This window comes from Schistocerca gregaria, chromosome 3 (genome assembly GCF_023897955.1).
Source record: "Schistocerca gregaria isolate iqSchGreg1 chromosome 3, iqSchGreg1.2, whole genome shotgun sequence".
Taxonomy (NCBI): domain Eukaryota; kingdom Metazoa; phylum Arthropoda; class Insecta; order Orthoptera; family Acrididae; genus Schistocerca; species Schistocerca gregaria.
In genome coordinates, this window is record NC_064922.1 from 434,721,705 (window position 1) to 434,741,213 (window position 19,509).

Genomic DNA, 19,509 nt, shown 5'->3' on the forward strand with positions numbered 1-19,509 from the left:
GCCGTGTGGGTCACAGACGTTTTGTCAGAGGCATGGGCAAATATGATGGGTTTAATAATTACTTACTGCTGTTGCATTACAGGTAAGGTTCATTAAAAAAGGACTCCCTACTCTTAATCTATGCCGTTTTAACCAACATTAAAATAAAGTTAGCATTTAGAGGTGATGCACGTAGAGAGGAAAGAAACAAAACTTGACCTACATTGAATATTCAAACTCAATTTAATGGTTCAAATGGCTCTAAGCACTATGGGACTTAACACCTGAGGTCATCAGTCTCCTAGAACTTAGAACTACTTAAACCTAACTAACCTAAGGACACCACACACATCCATGCCCGAGGCAGGATTCGAACCTGCGACCGTAGCAGTAGCGCGGTTCCGGACTGAAGCGCCTAGAAGCGCTCGGCCACCGCGGGCGGCCGAAATTTAATAATGTAGCTCTGATAGCGTACTTAATTTACGAACGGGAGAGACGGAAAATGCTTTCTCCAACAGTTTCGTGGATATTTTTAAAGATCAGCGTCAGTACTATGTATTTGAGCTGTTTGCATACACAACAACGATGATAATGGTATTTTAGTTCTTTTAGATCTACATGAAAGGGATTCTGCGACCCGTAGCTGTACTCTCTGTACACAACATCCCAGATGCAATTCTTCAGCAAGACAACCCACGATCACCTGTTGCTGTGCCACATGTGCCTTCTTGGTGTCACACGATGTCAGCCTTTTGCCCTGGCACACCAGATCACCAGAAAATGTACGGCATATGGTGAAACGGCGTGAACAAATGTCAACCGCCACAGATGAAGTTTGGAACCAGGTAAATGCAAAATTGACGGCTGCATCACAGGACGCCATTCGCTCCTTATCCTCGTCGATGTCTTCACAAATGGAACATGTTATGAGGGCCCATGGCGGATCATGTCCCTGCTAGGAAACATGACACTTGCTGAATCCAGGTGACCAAATGCTAATCATTTCTGCAGAACATGCTAATGTATGTGTCCTGTGAATATGGACGTCCTATCTGTAGTCGTTCTAGTTGCTCTGTATTTTCTAAAGAGTGTCCTGCTCCCCAGCGGATCCACACGTGCTCGATGGGTTTAATATAGGAGAAACGGTCAGGCAAGTCGATTCACCGAATATGCTCTCGTTCCAAAAGCTCCTCCACCTGCGCTGTTCAGTGAGGTCGCATTGTCATCCATAATAACGAACTCAAAGTCGAAAGCACTCATGGAAACGTACAAATGGGGAAGAAGCGCATCGTCAAAACAACGTTGACCGGTGAGAGTAAAATGTTCTAAGATTTGGATGCAGTACGTCCATGCCTCACCAGACCATAGCAAATGCGTCACCAAAACGATGACCGAGAGAGGTGGCGCAGTGGTTAGCACACTGGACTCGCATTCGGGAGGACGACGGTTCAATCCTTAAATCACCTCAGGCAAATGCCAGGATGGTTCCTTTTAAAGGGCACGGCCGACGTCCTTCCCCATCCTTCCTTATCAGATGAGACCGATGACCTCGCAGTTTGGTTTTGTTCCCCCAAATCAACCCAACGCAACCAAAACGATGACGTTCAGTAATGTTCCTAGGTGCGTTACGTGTTCTCATCTCCCGTAGTATGAGTTCGTACAGAATCACGAAGTGAGTTTGCCAATGGAGTGCACTACACTGTTCCTCCGTACAGGCGCCGTGCAACGGTGGAGCGCGAAATGGCGTACCTTTCTGTCCTGTTCACATCTAGGTACAACCACGACTGCAGTTCGAGGTGACTCTCTCCATGCATGTTTTACAGTTTAGCCGCCATCTGATGCTGTAGCGGAACGTGGTCGACCATCTCCTTGGGGCAGTAATGTATTTGATTCTGAACGCTCCCAATGTAAAAGAAACAATGCTGTCAGCAACCCAAATTCTTGCGCTACATTCCTCCTACTTCGTCTTTTATCCAGTTTCCCGATGATTCCTCCCTTGCGATTTCATCTAAATGTTGTCTACGGTCTTCGTTATAATGAAAACATCGCCATAGTGCGCCAGAATTGGTCGCTGATTGGCATAGACTGTCTTCTCCCTTTTCCCTTTCCTGCAACTGCCTCGTATTGCGGGGGAGCCTCATTTGGCTTTATAAGCATTGTGACCTCAGGAATGTGGCGTCCAGCTATCTATACATGACTGTCAACATGCTCCCTCATTTTAATTCTTTTCCAACTATTAGTTATTATGTTACGTTACTTTATCTATTTCGTTCTTAAGCTTCGCTGAACAGTGTAGTTTAGTCACCACAATAGGGTACAGAATTCCTTTGAAGCTTTTCTCCACCGCACAAGTAACTACTGAAGTTCAGTTAGCAGTGGATTTCTTACCAGTGAGAAGGACAAAAGTAAAGCTCAACGAGAAACATTGCGCAAGTGTGTTCCTCTATAGCTGCGTGTCAGCTTCTGCAATCTAGCTTGCAAATTGGTAAACAAAACAACTGGTCTTGATCTGCAGCTTCTGCAGTACTGCGCAAGTTCCCCTATACGTGGAAAAATCGATGACTTGCTCAACATGTGCCGAGTAACTCTGTGTATGACAGTATAATTTTGTTGCAAGTTGCGCGCGAGCGCACACACACACACACACATACACACACACACATACACACAAACACACACACACACACACACACACACGTTGTGACATATAAGCAATAAAAACCACTGAAAAGTTCCCCTTTGAAAACGCGGTTACTTTTCGAATATAGAAAATACCCCGAAGGTGCCAAATGAGGAAAATAGTGTGGGTATTCGAGTACGCAGATCCATTTTGCTGATAAATGCTGTTTTACAGGCGCCACTGTCATGGAGAAGAGACAAACTCTTACTTTAGAACAGATGCGTCCCGATACGACACATGCGAGCAAAGTGGCATTGCATAACTCCTAAGTAGTGGTTTCCGATCACTGTTGTGCCCTCATGAAGAAATTAACAATGAATCACACCAGAAACGCACAAAAAAATATGTTTGTTTGATAGGCGTTTTTCGCAACCTGTGTTTCCTCTGTGATGATATTCCACACCATTCCATTCTCCGACGTTTTGTCTCTGAGTCGAAGTGAGAACACCAACCTTCATCCCCATTTACCGGGAACAAATCTTTCTCTAAAATGTCTGTACTCATTCCTTACTAACATCAAGTTCACTACAAGCATTCTGGTATTAGTCTTCAACTGACACCAGTTCCTCGCCTTTTACAGCGTTTTCATCCTCCCCATCACACGCAGGACGTCCGACGGATGGTTCACCTGCCAAGGATCCATTCGTATACACTGACAACCCTGTAAACACGTAGCATGTCTTCGTAAATTTCCGATTCAGTTTTCCATAATTTGCACTAAAATTTTATCACAGCTCTGTGAGTCATGATGCTTACCTTTGGTCGCTGCTACTTGCCCGAAGTTACTTTAACGGCAGCTGTGCGTGCGCTAACTGAGTAGTCGACAGGATCGAAGCTTTTACGTGCTCATAAATATCTAGCGGATTAAATGGCCACAACATTTGGCTTCTTTCTTCGACGTTTTTCTAGAATCATTATTATTTGGCATACTGTGGCCATTAAAATTGCTACAACACGAAGATGACGTGCAACAGACGCGAAATTTAACAGACAGTTAGAAGATGCTGTGATATGCAAATGAATAGCTTTTCAGAACATTCGCACAAGGTTCGCGCCGGTGGCGACAACTAGAGCGTGCTCACGTGAGGAAAGTTTCGAACCGGTTTGCCATACACAAACAGCAGTTGACCGGCGTTGCCTGGTGAAACGTTGTTGTGATGCCTCGTGTAAGGAGGAGAAATGCGTACCATCACGTTTCCGACTTTGATAAAGGTCGGATTGTAGCCTATCGCAATTGCGGTTTATCGTATCACGACATTGCTGCTCGCGTTGGTCGAGATCCAATGACTGTTAGCAGAATATGGAATCGGTGGGTTCAGGAGGGTAATACGGAAAGCCGTGCTGGATCCCAACGGCCTCGTATCACTAGCAGTCGAAATGGCAGGCATCTTATCTCCATGACTGTAACGGACCGTGCAGCCACGTCTCGATCCCTGAGTCAACAGATAGGGACGTTTGCAAGACAACAGCCATCTGCAAGAACAGTTCGACGACGTTTGCAGCAGCATGGACTATCAGCTCGGAGACCGTGGCTGCGGTTACCCTTGACGCTGCACCATAGACACGAGCCTCTGCGATGGTGTACTCAACGACGAACCTGGGTGCAAGAATGGCAAAACGTCATTTTTTCCCATGAATCCAGGTTCTCGTTACAGCATCACAATGGTCGCATCCGTGTTTGGCGATATCGCGGTGAACGCACATTGGAAGCGTGTATTCGTCATCGCCATACTGACGTGTCAACTGGCGTGATGGTATGGGGTGCCATTGGTTACACGTCTCGGTCACCTCTTGTTCGCACTGACGGCACTTTCACAGTGGACGTTACATTTCAGATGTGTTACGACCCGTGGCTGTAGCCTTCATCCGATCCCTGCGAAGCCCTACATTTCAGCAGGATAATGCACGACCGCATATTGCAGGTCCTGTACGGGCCTTTCTGGATACAGAAAGTGTTCGACTGCAGCCCTTGCCAGCACATTCTCCAGATCTCTCACCAACTGAAAACGTGTGGTCAATGGTGGCCGAGCAACTGGCTCGTCACAATACGTCAATACTCTTGGGGAACTGTGGTATCGTGTTGAAGCTTCATGGGCAGCTGTACCTGTACACGCCATCCAAGTTCAGTTTGACTCAATGCCAGCGGTATCAAGGCCGTTATTACTGCCAGAGGTGGTTGTTCTAGGTGCTGATTTCTCAGGATCTATGCACGCAAATTGCCTGAAAATGTAATCAGTCAGTTCTGGTATAATATATTTGTCCAATGAATACCCGTTTATCATCTGTATTTCTTCTTGGTGTAGCAATTTTAATGGCCAGTAGTGTATAAGGATGGACGTAGTGATATTAGTGTGTGAGAGTAAGATGAGTTTGTGCGGACAGTGTGCGCAGGAGGAGCGGCGCAGCGATGCATCTGCGCGCGGACAGCGACAACAGCAGCATGCTGCGCGAGCTGGAGTGCCTGCTGGGCGGCGCCGGCGCTGGAGACGCGGCCGTAGACGGGCCGCGGTGCGCGCGCTCCTGGGACCGCCTGCTCTGCTGGCCGGACACCGAGCCCGCCACGCTCGCCACCCAGCCCTGCTTCTCCGAGCTTAACGGCATCCCCTACGACACCACCCGTAAGTCGAACAAGCAATGCTGCGCCAACTCACTCACACGGTCCCTCTCTGTTCTAGTCACTCATCAGTCTTCTGACTGGTTTCACGCTACCCGCCACGAATTTCCCTCCTGCGCTAACCCTTTCATCTCACACTCACGCCTCCAGTTGTCAGGCATTCAGATCGGTGCCAAACGTATGTCGGGAGACCATCAACCAAAATACCGATTTAGTTCGTACTGTGTGCTGTGCGCAATAGACCGTGTGTAAACGATAATTAAAAGTAACGCTAGAGCTACGAAACACAGAAAACATGCATCTGTAGTGGCAGTAATGTAGATCTCGGGTCGATGAGAAGGTAGAGCGTTAATTGTTTACGCGTGAAACTGTTGTATTGAAGACCGTTCTCCTGTCACGTAAAAGGAATTTTAGAAGTTTGTAGCAATGTTCTTTGAAACTTATGTAATTATTATTGGCATTATTCTTTTGTTTCTTGTTCGTTATTGTTATTACTATTGGTGGCCGTTGTGGCCGAGCGGTTCTAGGCGCTACAGTTTGGAACCGCGCGACTGCTACGGTCGCAGGTTCGAATCTTGCCCCGGACACCGATGTGTGCGATGTCCTAAAGTTAGTTAGGTTTAAGTAGTTCTAATTTCTAGGGGACTGATGACCTCAGAAGGTAAGTCCCAAAACGCTCTGAGCCCTTTGAACCATTTGTTAATAGTATTACCTCCGCACGTGTGACGAAATTGTTTCTTTATGTTCTGATTGTATATTCTGTGAAACTACATATGTGTTCTATAAGTTCATTACTTTCAAAGAAACTAAGCAAAGGACAACATTACTGTAAACTGCAAACAACCATTTTACATGTCGTGAAGTTTGTCCTATATAAAACTTTCAACAAATATACAATAAAAGGAATTGTTGTCATTTGAGTTTGAACCACGGACGCTTGGTATAATGATACAAGGATCTACCACCTTCATCACGGAAGCAGGAAGTATTATTTACTCACAGTTATGCTTTTGACGCATTCCGTAGTTAAGGTGTTACTTTGAATCACCGTTTACGCCTGTTCTGCTGGGCGACAACACATAGTACGAACTGAATCGGATATTTGGTTGATTGTTGACATACAACATTTGGTACCTATCTGAATGTCTGACATTTGGAGGTTTGGGTGTCAGAGCAACACTTGCAAACCACGACCACCTTCCCCTATATTTTAACAGGTGTCGTATCATCCATTTCCTTGTGCTTGTCAATATTTTCCACATATTCCTTTCCTCATCGATTCTCTGGAGAATCTCCTCTTTCCTCACTTTATCAGTCTAGCTAATTTTAGACATTCTTGTGTAAACACCACACTTCAAACGCTTTGATTATCTTGTGCTCTGGTTTTCCTATTATCCATGTTTCGCTAACGTACAGTGCTGTGCTTCAAACGTATCCTCGGAAATTTCTTCCTCAAATTAAGACCTATATTTGATGTTAGTAGGCTTGTCTTGGCCAGGAGTGCTATTTATGAATGATAATATGCTTTTTATTTTCTCCTTGCTCCGTCCGTCATGGGTTATTTAGCTACTTTGGCAGCAGAATTCCGTCACTTCATCTACATCATAATCCCCAATTGTGATGTTATGTTTCTCGATATTCTCCTTTGAGCTACTTGTCATTACTTTCAACTTTCTTTGATTTACTCTCAGTCCATATTCTGCTCCCAATAGGTTGTTTATTACATTCTACACGTCCTGTAATTCTTCTTCACTTTTCCTGGGGATAACAATGTCTGCAGCGATTATTACCATTGATATCCTTCCACCCTGAATTTCAATCCCGCGCTTGTATCTTTCCGTTATTTTTGTCAGTATTTCTTCGTTGTATAGGTTGAACAGTAGAGTCGAAAGACTAGATCCTTATCTTACACCCTTCTTTAATCTGAGCCCTTAGTTCTTTATCTCTCACTCTTATTGTTCCCTCCCTGCTTATCTGCGAACAAATTCACTCATCACAAACACAGTCACATTATTACCTACTTACACTGTGAAACGGCCTCATCAGGCCACATGCGTTGTGAACTGGAATATAAACTCGATTAAAATGCTATAACATTTTAACTTCTGAAGACAACCATTGCGACGTAGAAACCAGTCGCAGTGAATACAGGATTATTCATAATTACCTATAGAGTTTCAGAAGACAAATGCGTGGAAACTAAAAGACAAACGTAAAATGACACATGGCAGTGGACAGAACCTCTCTCCAAGTTTCGCCTCGTAATGTGTGCCATGGCGAAGTTCCACTAGGGGACAAAAGCGTCGGAACAATGGAACAAGTAGACATATTGTCTACTTCCTTCTGTGGCTTCGAATTAGTTCACGCCTGCAGATAGGCAAACTCTCTGTACTGATTAGCAGAGCATGCTGCTGTTGAGCCATCCTAAGTAAAGCGAGTCAGTGACTTCAATGAACCGCCCACGCATATTGAAGTTTGATGCGTTACAAATGGTGCTCATTTTGAGGAGTTGTAACTTGAGTAAAATACTTGGACGGATGCTCTGTCAACTGATAAGTGCAGTTTTTGTGCAGTCGTCTTTCGTAATCCTTGAGGCACTCATGAACAAAAACATATATATAATGAAGAATTTAGTAAAAATGAGACAGATGGTTAAAAAAGAAGAGTAATCGCAACAACTTTTAAATCACCTATCCCACTCTGAGACAAGACGGTCAGTTGCAGTTGACTACAGAACCATGATTGTAGCCGAGCACCTCCCCCTCCCATGAAAATGTACGGCCACGAATATCTTTCTTCAGGGCTCCAAAAATGCGTAAATCCCAGGGGGGAGAGTTCGGAATTGTAATGTGTGAATTCTTAAGGGACGAAATTACTCAGGTCATCGGTCTTAAATTAACATATGCTAAGAACAAGAAACACACCCATGCCCGAGGGAGGACTCGAGCCTTTGGCGGGAGTGACCGCGCAAATCCATGACATCGGAATTGTATGGAGGATGTATAAGGGCTTCCCAGCGAAACTGCTACAGCTTAGTCGAGGCAACCTTGACTACATGTGGGCCTGCCTGCCCTTACGCATCCTATCCCCATGCGATTCCAACGGTTTTGGGACCCTGAAGAGAAAGAAACGTGGCCGTCGATATGCTTCGGACAAAGATTCGCATACTTTGTAAGTAGGCTGTTTAGGTTTTTATGTTGGTAACACCACGTAGCGCTCTGTATGAAAATCACTGGCTGTGTTGTGTGCAGTCTGTGGCTGGATGGCATTGTTGGAATATTCGCTATTGTAGTGTTGGGAAGTTGGATGTGAACAGCGCGTAGCGTTGCGCGGTTGGAGGTGAGTCGCCAGCAGTGGTGGATGTGGGGAGAGGGATGCGAGAGTTTTGAGAGCGGACAATCTGGACGTGTGTCCGTCAGAATAAGGAAATTTGTAAGACTGGATGTCATGAACTGATATAATGACTTTTGAACACTATTAAGGTAAATAAATTGTTTGCTCTCTATCAAAATCTTCCATTTGATAACTGTGCCTATCAGTAGTAGCTGCCAGTATTGGAGCTCGCTGTATTGCAGTAGTTCGAGTAACGAAGATTTTTGTGGTGTAAGTGATTCATGAAAGGTATAAGTTATTGTTAGTCGGGGCCATTCTTTTGTAGGGATTATTAAAAGTCAGATTGCGTTGCACTAAAAAGTTTGTGTGTCTGTTTAATAATGATCAGAAATGACTGAGTACGTTCAGATTTCCTCAGCTGTTTGAAATCCAAATAACATAAGGAGTTTACCAGCACAATAATTCATGAATTTTTTTCTAAGGGGCGTTTCATACACGTACACTCATGTTTCCACAGGCAACAACAAATATTGTTTCATGAGGGCAGTGACCATTTTTCTCACATTGAGATAATTTTAATAACAGATAAAGTGATTACTTTTCAAATAACAAACAGTGTAACACTTCTTTTCCATCTGCCTCGATTTCTTTTGACTTTCCTTTGGGCCAGAAGGTTATAATTAAACTTTCCCTATTTAACACGTTATAACACGGAAACTAACTACCATAAGAGTACCAAATTTGGCTCTGAGCACTATGGAACTCAACGTCTGTGGTCATTAGTCCCCTAGAACTTAGAAATAGTTCAACCTAACTAACCTAACGACATCACACACATCCATGCCCAAGGCAGGATTCGAGTTAGCGACCGTAGCAGTCGCGCGGTTCCGGACTGAGCGCCTAGACCCTCTAGACCACCGCCGCCCGCCATACCAAATTTAGTAGCATTAATGTCAAGGACGTGAGGAAGAGAAACAATGCAGAATCCATTCAAAAGAAACTCGTTTAATGTGCTGCTATGGTACATCATATCATTACATACCGGTGCCATCACTGTTAAGAAAAGGGGCTCAATAAGGCGCTCAACTGTGTCCAGAAGAGTCTCAAAGTGCAGTATAGTATTCTGAACAGCAGAACGAATCAAGTCCGTAGGTACGCTGGCTACCTCTCTTGATATGCTGCGCTTCAGATCAGCACATGTGTGAATGTTTCCCTGGTAAACCCTGTCCATCAGGTAGCCCCACAACCAGAATTCACGGGGAGTGAGAGTTGCCGGCTTTTGTGGCCGAGCGGTTCTAGGCACTTCAGCCAGGAACCGCACTGCTGCTACGGTCGCAGTTTCGAATCCTACCTCGGGCATGGATGTATGTGATGTCCTTAGGTTAGTTAGGTTTAAGTAGCAGTTCTATGTGTATGGGCCCGATGACCTCAGATGTTAAGTCCCATAGTGCTTAGAGCCATTTGAACCATTTGAAGTGGGACGGTGAGTCCAATGCTTCTCTCTGCTGTAGGGTGGGTATGACATGCTGACAAAGCATGTCACAGCAACGCTGCCCAGTCACACTGCACGTCTTGGATCCTTGAGCGCCAGCCTATTCAAAAAAGACTGGGCCAACGATGAACATAGGTGTGAAGCCACATCATACGGTGACACGTTCTCCACACACAGGAACTTCATGCACAGTGAATGGAGATGAAGATCCCTACAGTCGACAGTTCTGCGTGTTCACCTCACCCGCCAGAGATTAATGAGCATCGTCTGTCCATAGGATGGTCCACGGCCAGATCTCGTCAACTTCATTCTTTGCGAGAAAGTGGAGAGCGAAGTCAACGCGTCGTTGTACGTCCTGTGGTGCAGGCTGCTGTACGATATGGATCTTGTGCGAATACCACCTGGGAGTGGTTCGAAGCACGTTTCATACAGTGGACAATGGGTTGTTCGACTGTCGTGACACAGCACGCGCACTACCTAACGAGCGGGAATTGCGCGCAGCGATGTCTGTCATAGCTGCAGCGAATTCAGCCAGCACCTCTGGTGCAACCAGCCGTCTGTCTCTTCGTGGAGCAACGGCCAGTTGTCCAGTTGATTTGATATTTCTTCTTTATGCTCTTCACAGCAGGTGGAGAAAGAGGACCTTTCCGTGATCCTTTCAGAAGGCGATATTTTAGAAGTACAGCTGCAGCATTACTGTTGTTTGGATAATGGAGCTTCATCAATAATGCCCTTTTGTCCAAGCTCTCGTTGATACGTTAACAATTGCATTGCGACTGGTGAGTTGTGCAATACTATGAATCACCATGAACTGATAACTGTACCTGGTGGCCGTAGTTGGTACTGGACAGTGGCGCTGTGCGTTTGTAAATCATGTGCCCCCTATTCTGGACATTAATGTTACCAAGTTTGGTAGTCGTACGGTAGGTAGTTTCCGTGTTATAACGTATTACATGGGGTAAGTTTAATTACAGCCACCCGTTATATACTTTGTCAAGATGACAATCGTTAAATTACATCATATTATCAAATTAAGCTTCGAGACATTATTACTTCCTTACTTTTACTTGTCTTTACTTTGGTGGCAAAACTGCATTTGCAGCAGACATATAAAGTGGCGGAATAAGAGCAATTCTCGCCTGGGCAAGATGAATAACAAGCAGTAGTAGATCATGCGATAGGACCCGGAAACTACCAAATTCGTTTCACTATGGTTTCAGCAAGCTCTAATAATTATCATGCTGGGATGCACAGGGAGGTTACAGAAATTAAAAAAATATGAAGACAATTTTAATAGAAAAGAAGGATTGAAGCTAGACAGTTTGTGGGCTTTAGTGCTAAATAAAACAAACAGCTCCAACTCTTCGTCACTACAAGCTCCGTACTGCACTCATACGCGCGACTCTGCGATCTTACGCAGCGGTCTGATGATGTCACGCACCGACCGTTTCGTGGGTAGATATAAACAGTTCTGCAGCCTCTTTCTGAGTCGTTAAAGCCACTGAGATGTCTCGAGCATTCCAAGGCGAATCGTTAGGCAGAAAATTATGCATTGGACAACGGCCTTGTGTCCATAAAATAAATATCAGCAATTACGCAAATACTGACCGTGAAAGCCTGCGTTCTGTAAATACTAATGCACTCTTGTGGCCATTCTGCAGCTCTAACACACCCATAGTGTGTAGATCTGTAAAGTTACGTTCGCATCTTCCGCTTCACTTTTTATTAGGCAGTGTACTCCTCAGCATTCTGCCAATGAATCTAAGCCGCCCTTATGCTGTTACCACAATTTGATGTGATCGTTCCACACTATTTATTTGTTTAACATGGCAAGATTAGGGCCATCAGATCCTCTCTTACATCTTGGCCGTTGTTCTACACGTATCACCTGACAAGGTGCATCCGAACTCCCGTACGTAAGGCGGAACTGGTCACTGCATGTCACCAGAGGAGGACCTTCCAGTGTAAAAGGAGATGGAAAGTGTTGTGCTGCGAGTAGGGAGGCAGTAACAGCAGAATGGATCGGCCAGGAAAACACAGTGATTCCGAACGTGGACTAGTCATTGGATGTGACCTGAGTAAAAAATCCATCAGAGAGATATTAACCCACGTAAAGCCAGCCTACACGACTGCAGGTGATGTGATTGTGAAATGGAAAAGCAATGGAGTAGCGATAACTCAGTCAATAATAGGCATATATCAAGTACTGAGGGGCAGAGACCACCGAAGAATTCGGTGAGTGACTGTAAAAAATCGCATGAGGTCAGTGGAAGGAATCTCCCTTGAGTAGCATTCCGGATACCACAGTGTCATCAGGCAGGAAGTTAAAAAAGAGTGGGTTACAATACTCGAGCATCTATTCATAACGAACTTACTTCTGTAGTCAGTGGTAAGCGACGCTTGAGGTGGCTTAAAGAGAAACGACGATGGACATTGGATAACTGGAAACGAATGATTTAGAGTGATGAATCCCGCAATACACAATGACATTCCAATGTAATGGTTTGGGTTTGGTGAATGCCTGGGAATGTCATCTGCCATGACATGTAGTCCCAACACTGAAGTATCGAATAGCTGCTGCTAATTGTATGGGGGATGTTTTTCGTGGTCTGCTTTCACTACAGGAGCAGTTCGGAGACGATGTTTATTTGTATCAGCATGACAATGCACCCTGTCTGTGAGACAATGGTTTGTGGACAATAACATTTCCGAAATGTAAAAGACAGTAGGCTGTAATATTGTTAATTAATTGTGCAGTCGGGCGATTTCGAAGTTTCTCATTGTCGTGTACATGGATATAAACATGTTTAGGCTGTTAACCGGAACAAAAGTAAAGTGGGGCGCCTTTGGCAGGAGTCAAGACGCCGACTTCGTTCCAGACTCTAGCGCCTAAAATCATTACCACCTCTGGTTTCGGCTCTACAGGAAGACTGGGCTGGCATTCCTACACAGACATTCAGACACCTCACTCAAATTGTTCCCTGCAGAGTTCAACCCTTTGTAAAGAACACACCTCATATGAATGTCTACTAATAGGTATCAGAATACTTTTGATCAGATAGTATATTCTGCTTTAATATAATATAATTAGCGTGTTATTCGTTTCTTCTAATAGAATTCATCGTTTGGAAGTTACTCTAACATAAATAGAGCAGAGAAATCAGATTTTCTATTCGTTCATAAATAGTACACAAATAACGACGGATTACTGTCGCCGGCTGCAGTGGCCGACCTGTTCTAGGCGCTACAGTCTGGAACCGCGCGACCGCTACGGTCGCAAGTTCGAATCCTGCCTCGGGCATGGATGTGTGTGATGTCCTTAGTTAGGTTTAAGTAGTTCTAAGTTCTAGGGGACTGATGACCTCAGAAGTTAGGTCCCATAGTGCTCAGAGCCATTTGAACCATTTGATTACTGTCAAGTAGATTTAAACTGTAAGAGTTAATAGGAATTGACACAAGACAGGGGGCGGAAGACGAGGAGGAACGTGATAAAACGTAATGAATGTAGAAGCAAGAAAGAACTTGGCGTGACTGATTGAGAAGTGGTAACAATAATGAGTGTTACTGGAAGTAGATGGTAGTATAAATTTCTGTTAGTCGGACATCCATAAGTGCTACATAGAACGTTCGTAATTGAAACTCCCTCTACAGTTGACAATATTTTTGTTACTGAAGTCTTGCATAACGCGGTTTCTGTGGTATCAGCTCTATCTTCAGGCCCAACGCAAAACTAGCACAATGTGTAAACGTCCGATTTATGTTAAAAGGTGACATATCTGCACTCATGACTCGCACTACTTCTGATGGGCCACGGAAAGCAGATGTGCTGCCTTTTAAGTTAACTGGGGCATGTACACTTAGCACTTGTTTTCGTTGGGCCTGAAGATGGAGCTGAGACCCCGGAAGTTTCAGTAATCAACGGTGTAGGTGGTAGCGTTCGACAGAGGAGTAACTGAGCATATAACTAAATTTCTGAGTAAATATTATGAAATTGGCGAAAGGAAGTGATTCCGTTTTTTCATAAAAGCGGCAGGGCATAGAACTGTGTGCATAATACACGCTCACAATGAATGAGGATGACAGTAGTGTCAGAGAAGTACTTGTGAAACGTTTTTGTATTTGGTTGGGAGCAGATAGTTTACAAGACAAATGAGATATTGTGTTTCGATTATGATACTATGGCACTTACTTCGTATACTGGATCTTGGGGCGTGTGTACGCCGAGAAACCTGTGGAGTGGGCACTGCATAGTCTTGTAACTTGGCTGCCGTCAGTATTGCGAGAGACATAATAATGTAGAAGGAAGTAGTAATCTCAAAAAAAAAAAAAAAAAAAAAATTAATAATAATAATAAAAATGAAAAAGCTCCACGAGGGGAATTATTGGAAAGGGAAATCGGTAGACGTTATGTACGTGTACAAGCAAACAGCAAACAAACGATTATAATCTCAGCATTTCAATAACTCGTTGGTCCACCTCTGGTTTTTACCCAAGAAATTATTTGGCAGATTGACAGAATTGTTACCTCTTTCTGGAGAACATTGTGCCAGGCTCCGTCCAACTGGCCTTGAGATCGAATTCCGAGATGGTTTGAGGGCCTGCCCATGATACTCCAAAAGTTTACGTTAGAGCAACTTAATGTCCGACTATTGCTTGTCTTCGTGTGTACCAAAGGCTACCTTGATCCTCAGGGTCTCCGGATCTCTCCCAGAGTGAGTATTTTTGGAACATGATGATCAAGGCTCTGCCGCCAGCTCGGGATTTAGACGCTCTAACATGCCATTTGGACAGAATTTGGCACGATATCTCTCAGGAGCACATCCAACAACTCTATTAATCAATGCCAAGCCAAATAAATGCTTGCGTAGGGGACAGAGGTGGACCAACGCATTACTGACTTGCTCCGATTGTGAAGCTAGCTGTTTCCAGCAGCTCATGCGGTTAACGTTGCTGACTCTTGACTTTGAGGCCCCAGGTTCGATTCCAGGCATAGTCGGGGATTTTCTCGGCTCGGGATTGGGTGTGTGTGTAGTTCTCATTACCATTTCATCGTCATCAAAACGCAAGTCACCGAAATGGTTTCATCTAAAAAAAGACTTGCATCAGGCGGCTGAATTCTCCGGAAGGGGGAATACGGCCGCAAAAGTCATAAGCACATTTCATTTTATTTGTGAAGCACTTTCTCATGAATAAATCTTCCAACTTTTCTGAAATTGTGATCGTTTGTTTGTCTGTAAATGTACATCACATATACCGATTTCCGTCCCTCGTCCCATTTGGATAATTCCTTCGCGTTTTTTTTTTCTGCATATTGCCACGTTCTTTCTGGTGCGTATCGTACCTGGCGTATGAAGCATTGACAACATCAAATAGACAGCTGTTGCTGATGCATGTCATACAAACATTCCTAGCTAGTTCTGAGCGTCTAGACTTTTCACGAATCATACTGTTAATAACAGATATTAGATAGAATGATTGGTTACGCAAGTCCATCTATTGGAAACATTCTCTGGGGTTCTGGAGGGCACAGTGGCAAACACAATTATTACTGCATATGGCGACAGAAGCTGCTGCCCGGTGCTCAACCGAAGTTGTACTCAAGTTCGTCACTACTCTGTAATAAGCTATTGGGATAGCACCGTAGAAATGGAAGTCACTTCGGACGATTATTTGCATGTATTTTTTTAATTTTTTATTCAGGAAACTACATGATACATATATAAGCCACTAGCTAAATACATTAGTGGCTCTTAATTTATATTTGTATTACAAATACTGCAGCTTATCTTGTTATTTACTACGGTGTGTCAGTGCTACTACTACACTCCTGGAAATGGAAAAAAGAACACATTGACACCGGTGTGTCAGACTCACCATACTTGCTCCGGACACTGCGAGAGGGATGTACAAGCAATGATCACACGCACGGCACAGCGGACACACCAGGAACCGCGGTGTTGGCCGTCGAATGGCGCTAGCTGCGCAGCATTTGTGCACCGCCACCGTCAGTGTCAGCCAGTTTGCCGTGGCATACGGAGCTCCATCGCAGTCTTTAACACTGGTAGCATGCCGCGACAGCGTGGACGTGAACCGTATGTGCAGTTGACGGACTTTGAGCGAGGGCGTATAGTGGGCATGCGGGAGGCCGGGTGGACGTACCGCCGAATTGCTCAAGACGTGGGGCGTGAGGTCTCCACAGTACATCGATGTTGTCGCCAGTGGACAGCGGAAGGTGCACGTGCCCGTTGACCTGGGACCGGACCGCAGCGACTCACGGATGCATGCCAAGACCGTAGGATCCTACGCAGTGCCATAGGGGACCGCACCGCCACTTCCCAGCAAATTAGGGACACTGTTGCTCCTGGGGTATCGGCGAGGACCATTCGCAACCGTCTCCATGAAGCTGGGCTACGGTCCCACACACCGTTAGGCCGTCTTCCGCTCACGCCCCAACATCGTGCAGCTCGCCTCCAGTGGTGTCGCGACAGGCGTGAATGGAGGGACGAATGGAGACGTGTCGTCTTCAGCAATGAGAGTCGCTTCTGCCTTGGTGCCAATGATGGTCGTATGCGTGTTTGGCACCGTGCAGGTGACCGCCACAATCAGGACTGCATACGACCGAGGCACACAGGGCCAACACCCGGCATCATGGTGTGGGGAGCGATCTCCTACACTGGCCGTACACCTCTGGTGATCGTCGAGGGGACACTGAATAGTGCACGGTACATCCAATCCGTCATCGAACCCATCGTTCTACCATTCCTAGACCGGCAAGGGAACTTGCTGTTCCAACAGGACAATGCACGTCCGCATGTATCCCGTGCCACCCAACGTGCTCTAGAAGGTGTAAGTCAACAACCCTGACCAGCAAGATCTCCAGATCTGACCCCCATTGAGCATGTTTAGGACTGGATGAAGCGTCGTCTCACGCGGTCTGCACGTCCAGCACGAGCGCTGGTCCAACTGAGGCGCCAGGTGGAAGTGGCATGCAAGCCGTTCCACAGGACTACATCCAGCATCTCTACGATCGTCTCCATGGGAAAATAACAGCCTGCATTGCTGCGAAAGGTGGATATACACTGTACTAATGCCGACATTGTGCATGCTCTGTTGCCTGTGTCTATGTGCCTGTGGTTCTGTCAGTGTGATCATGTGATGTATCTGACCCCAGGAATGTGTCAATGAAGTTTCCCCTTCATAGGACAATGAATTCACGGTGTTCCTATTTCAATATCCAGGAGTGTATTTCTACTATGGACATTGCTAAGTTTTACTACTATCTTATGCAACATGTTCCTTTTGTTACTGTGCTACTTGGGATTAGTTCACTACTGCTGTTTTTTATTTATATGCTACTTTATCTATGCTTAAACTAATCTACACTACATGCAGCGTTACAGGTGTGCCAGCATGTTACACACCTACGTTGTCGGCCGTGCCCACCGAGCTAATCACAGTGGCACCGGGCTGCAGTTCTGTCCTAGTGGGTTATCCTATCCTGTCCTCCATGTAAACCTAATTCTTAACCATACTGTCATTTATGGTGCGTGTCATGATAGGTTGGAATGTACACCCTTCCCTTAATCCGAGACGTGGCGGATCCCACCCGTGAAGCGGCTGACCAAGTTCCGACGGAACTGGACAGGTGCAAGGAGTCTAAATTGGATTTTATTCACTGTTGTTTGTTTCTTTGAAATTCTTTCAAAACTTTACTGCATATTTCGTTTGCTAGTTTTTTTGGAATGTTAAAGGTGTCCTCTTGCCTGAGCAAGTGATACGTATCGTGATTCTGAAGTTTTTGTCTAAGTTGTGCTGCTACTTCGTCGAAGAGGAGGCACCCATACACCACATGGTCTGGGGTGCCCCGTACGGCACCAGACTCACACGATGGTGTAGCCCGCTACCCATACCGGTATAGGTATGCCGGGTAGGATCCATGTCGAGTAAGAACGTGCAGCAGTCCTTTTGTCGGTTTGACGTAACTAAGCTGCAGACGCTTCTTGATTTTGGGCAGAGTCTCGTGTGTTCTTCGCCCCGTTGCTTCAGTATCCCACTGTTCCTGCCATGATTCCTCTCACCTTCTTTTAGTTCCATATTTGTCCCCTACGTAAATCCCCATTAGTTCAATTATTTTTTCACTTTTCTCACCTAGTACCAGGCTGCCCGTTCTCTAATGTTTATATCAAGAAGACGAAGTCCCATTAATACTTGTAGTGCTCCCACCGAATTTGTTCTGTATTCCCCTATCGAACACAGAAGCATATTTCGCTGCACTCCTCTTACGGCCATGTTGGCGTAACTCTCTTGAGCCTCTGTGCCCAGACTCCAGAACGGTATCTCACAATCGAATTTATTATACTATTATGAAATAATTTTATTTAGTCGGTGGCAGGTGGAAACCTTTGTGTCCGATCCCAATTAACTTATTAATTGTTTCCAGGGATCTTTGCTTTACAGTGTCAATATGTGATGTATAGTTCCACCTCTCGTCGACGACTACACGTAGATGTCGGGCCTCACGGTGCAACACAACTGGCGACCCGTCTATTCTAACTGTTTGGTTTCTTGCAAGTTCACCTTCTAATAGTAAATACGTGGACTTCCTTGGTGCAACCATCTTTTTGATGTGCAGCACCATGTAGTCAAAGATATAGCCCTTCCGATTTTCGGCTCTAAGTCTTCGCGGATACGACCGCCAACCAGCAGGAGAATGTCTGCGTAGACTGTGACCTCTAGCACATCATTACTGTCCTTTAAGTTGTCCAGGAGGGGTTCCATATTAATGTCCCAAAGGAGTGGCCTCAAGACAGAGCCCTGTGGACACCCCTTTGTTTTCTTTTTACTGATTTTCCCGCTTGGGGACGACAGCCACCCCCCCCCCCTTTCTTCACAATAGCTCCTAAGCCATATTTAGCGGTCCTGGACACTCTTTCTCCCGCAAGCAGGAGAAGAGTGAAGACCACAACAGGTTGTTAAAGGGGCCACTGGCGTCCACCATGATGCCTAAAATGTACCTGCGTCGAGCTGAGTCACAGACCTCCGCAGCCAGGGCAATTCCGTCAGACGCCCATCGCGCCGACCGAAAGCCGAATTGCATGTCACTCATCTCACACGATACACAGTGTGCTGTCAATCTGTCTGTTAGCAGCCTCTCAAAAATTTCCCCAGCAGGTCCAGTAAGCAGATGGGCCTATATGTTTTGGCTTCTTTTTGGTCTTTATCTTGACCTTTCTTAATTATTACATCTGACTTTTATTCTAGATGGAGGGGAATTTTCTGAGTTGTAGGCACTCATTGTATAACTTAGTGAAAGGCGGCGCCAGATGGAGTGCCATGAATCCCACCACCTCTGCTGTGATGCTGTCTGGGCCAGGAGCTTTGCTCTTCTTAAGGGGGTAAACCATGCTATTA

At 45.3% G+C, this 19,509-nt stretch overlaps 1 protein-coding gene across 2 annotated transcripts in view; it reads left to right on the forward strand.

Annotated features, from left to right (window-relative positions):
- LOC126356006 (diuretic hormone receptor-like) overlaps positions 1–19,509 on the forward strand; it is a 673,424-nt gene that overhangs the window by 451,657 nt on the left and 202,258 nt on the right. For both annotated transcript variants that reach the window (XM_050006648.1, XM_050006649.1), the window contains one exon: positions 5,042–5,277. In XM_050006648.1, the coding sequence (XP_049862605.1) occupies positions 5,067–5,277 (211 nt within the window). In that variant the 5' untranslated portion in view covers positions 5,042–5,066. The remainder of the gene's footprint in view (positions 1–5,041; positions 5,278–19,509) is intronic.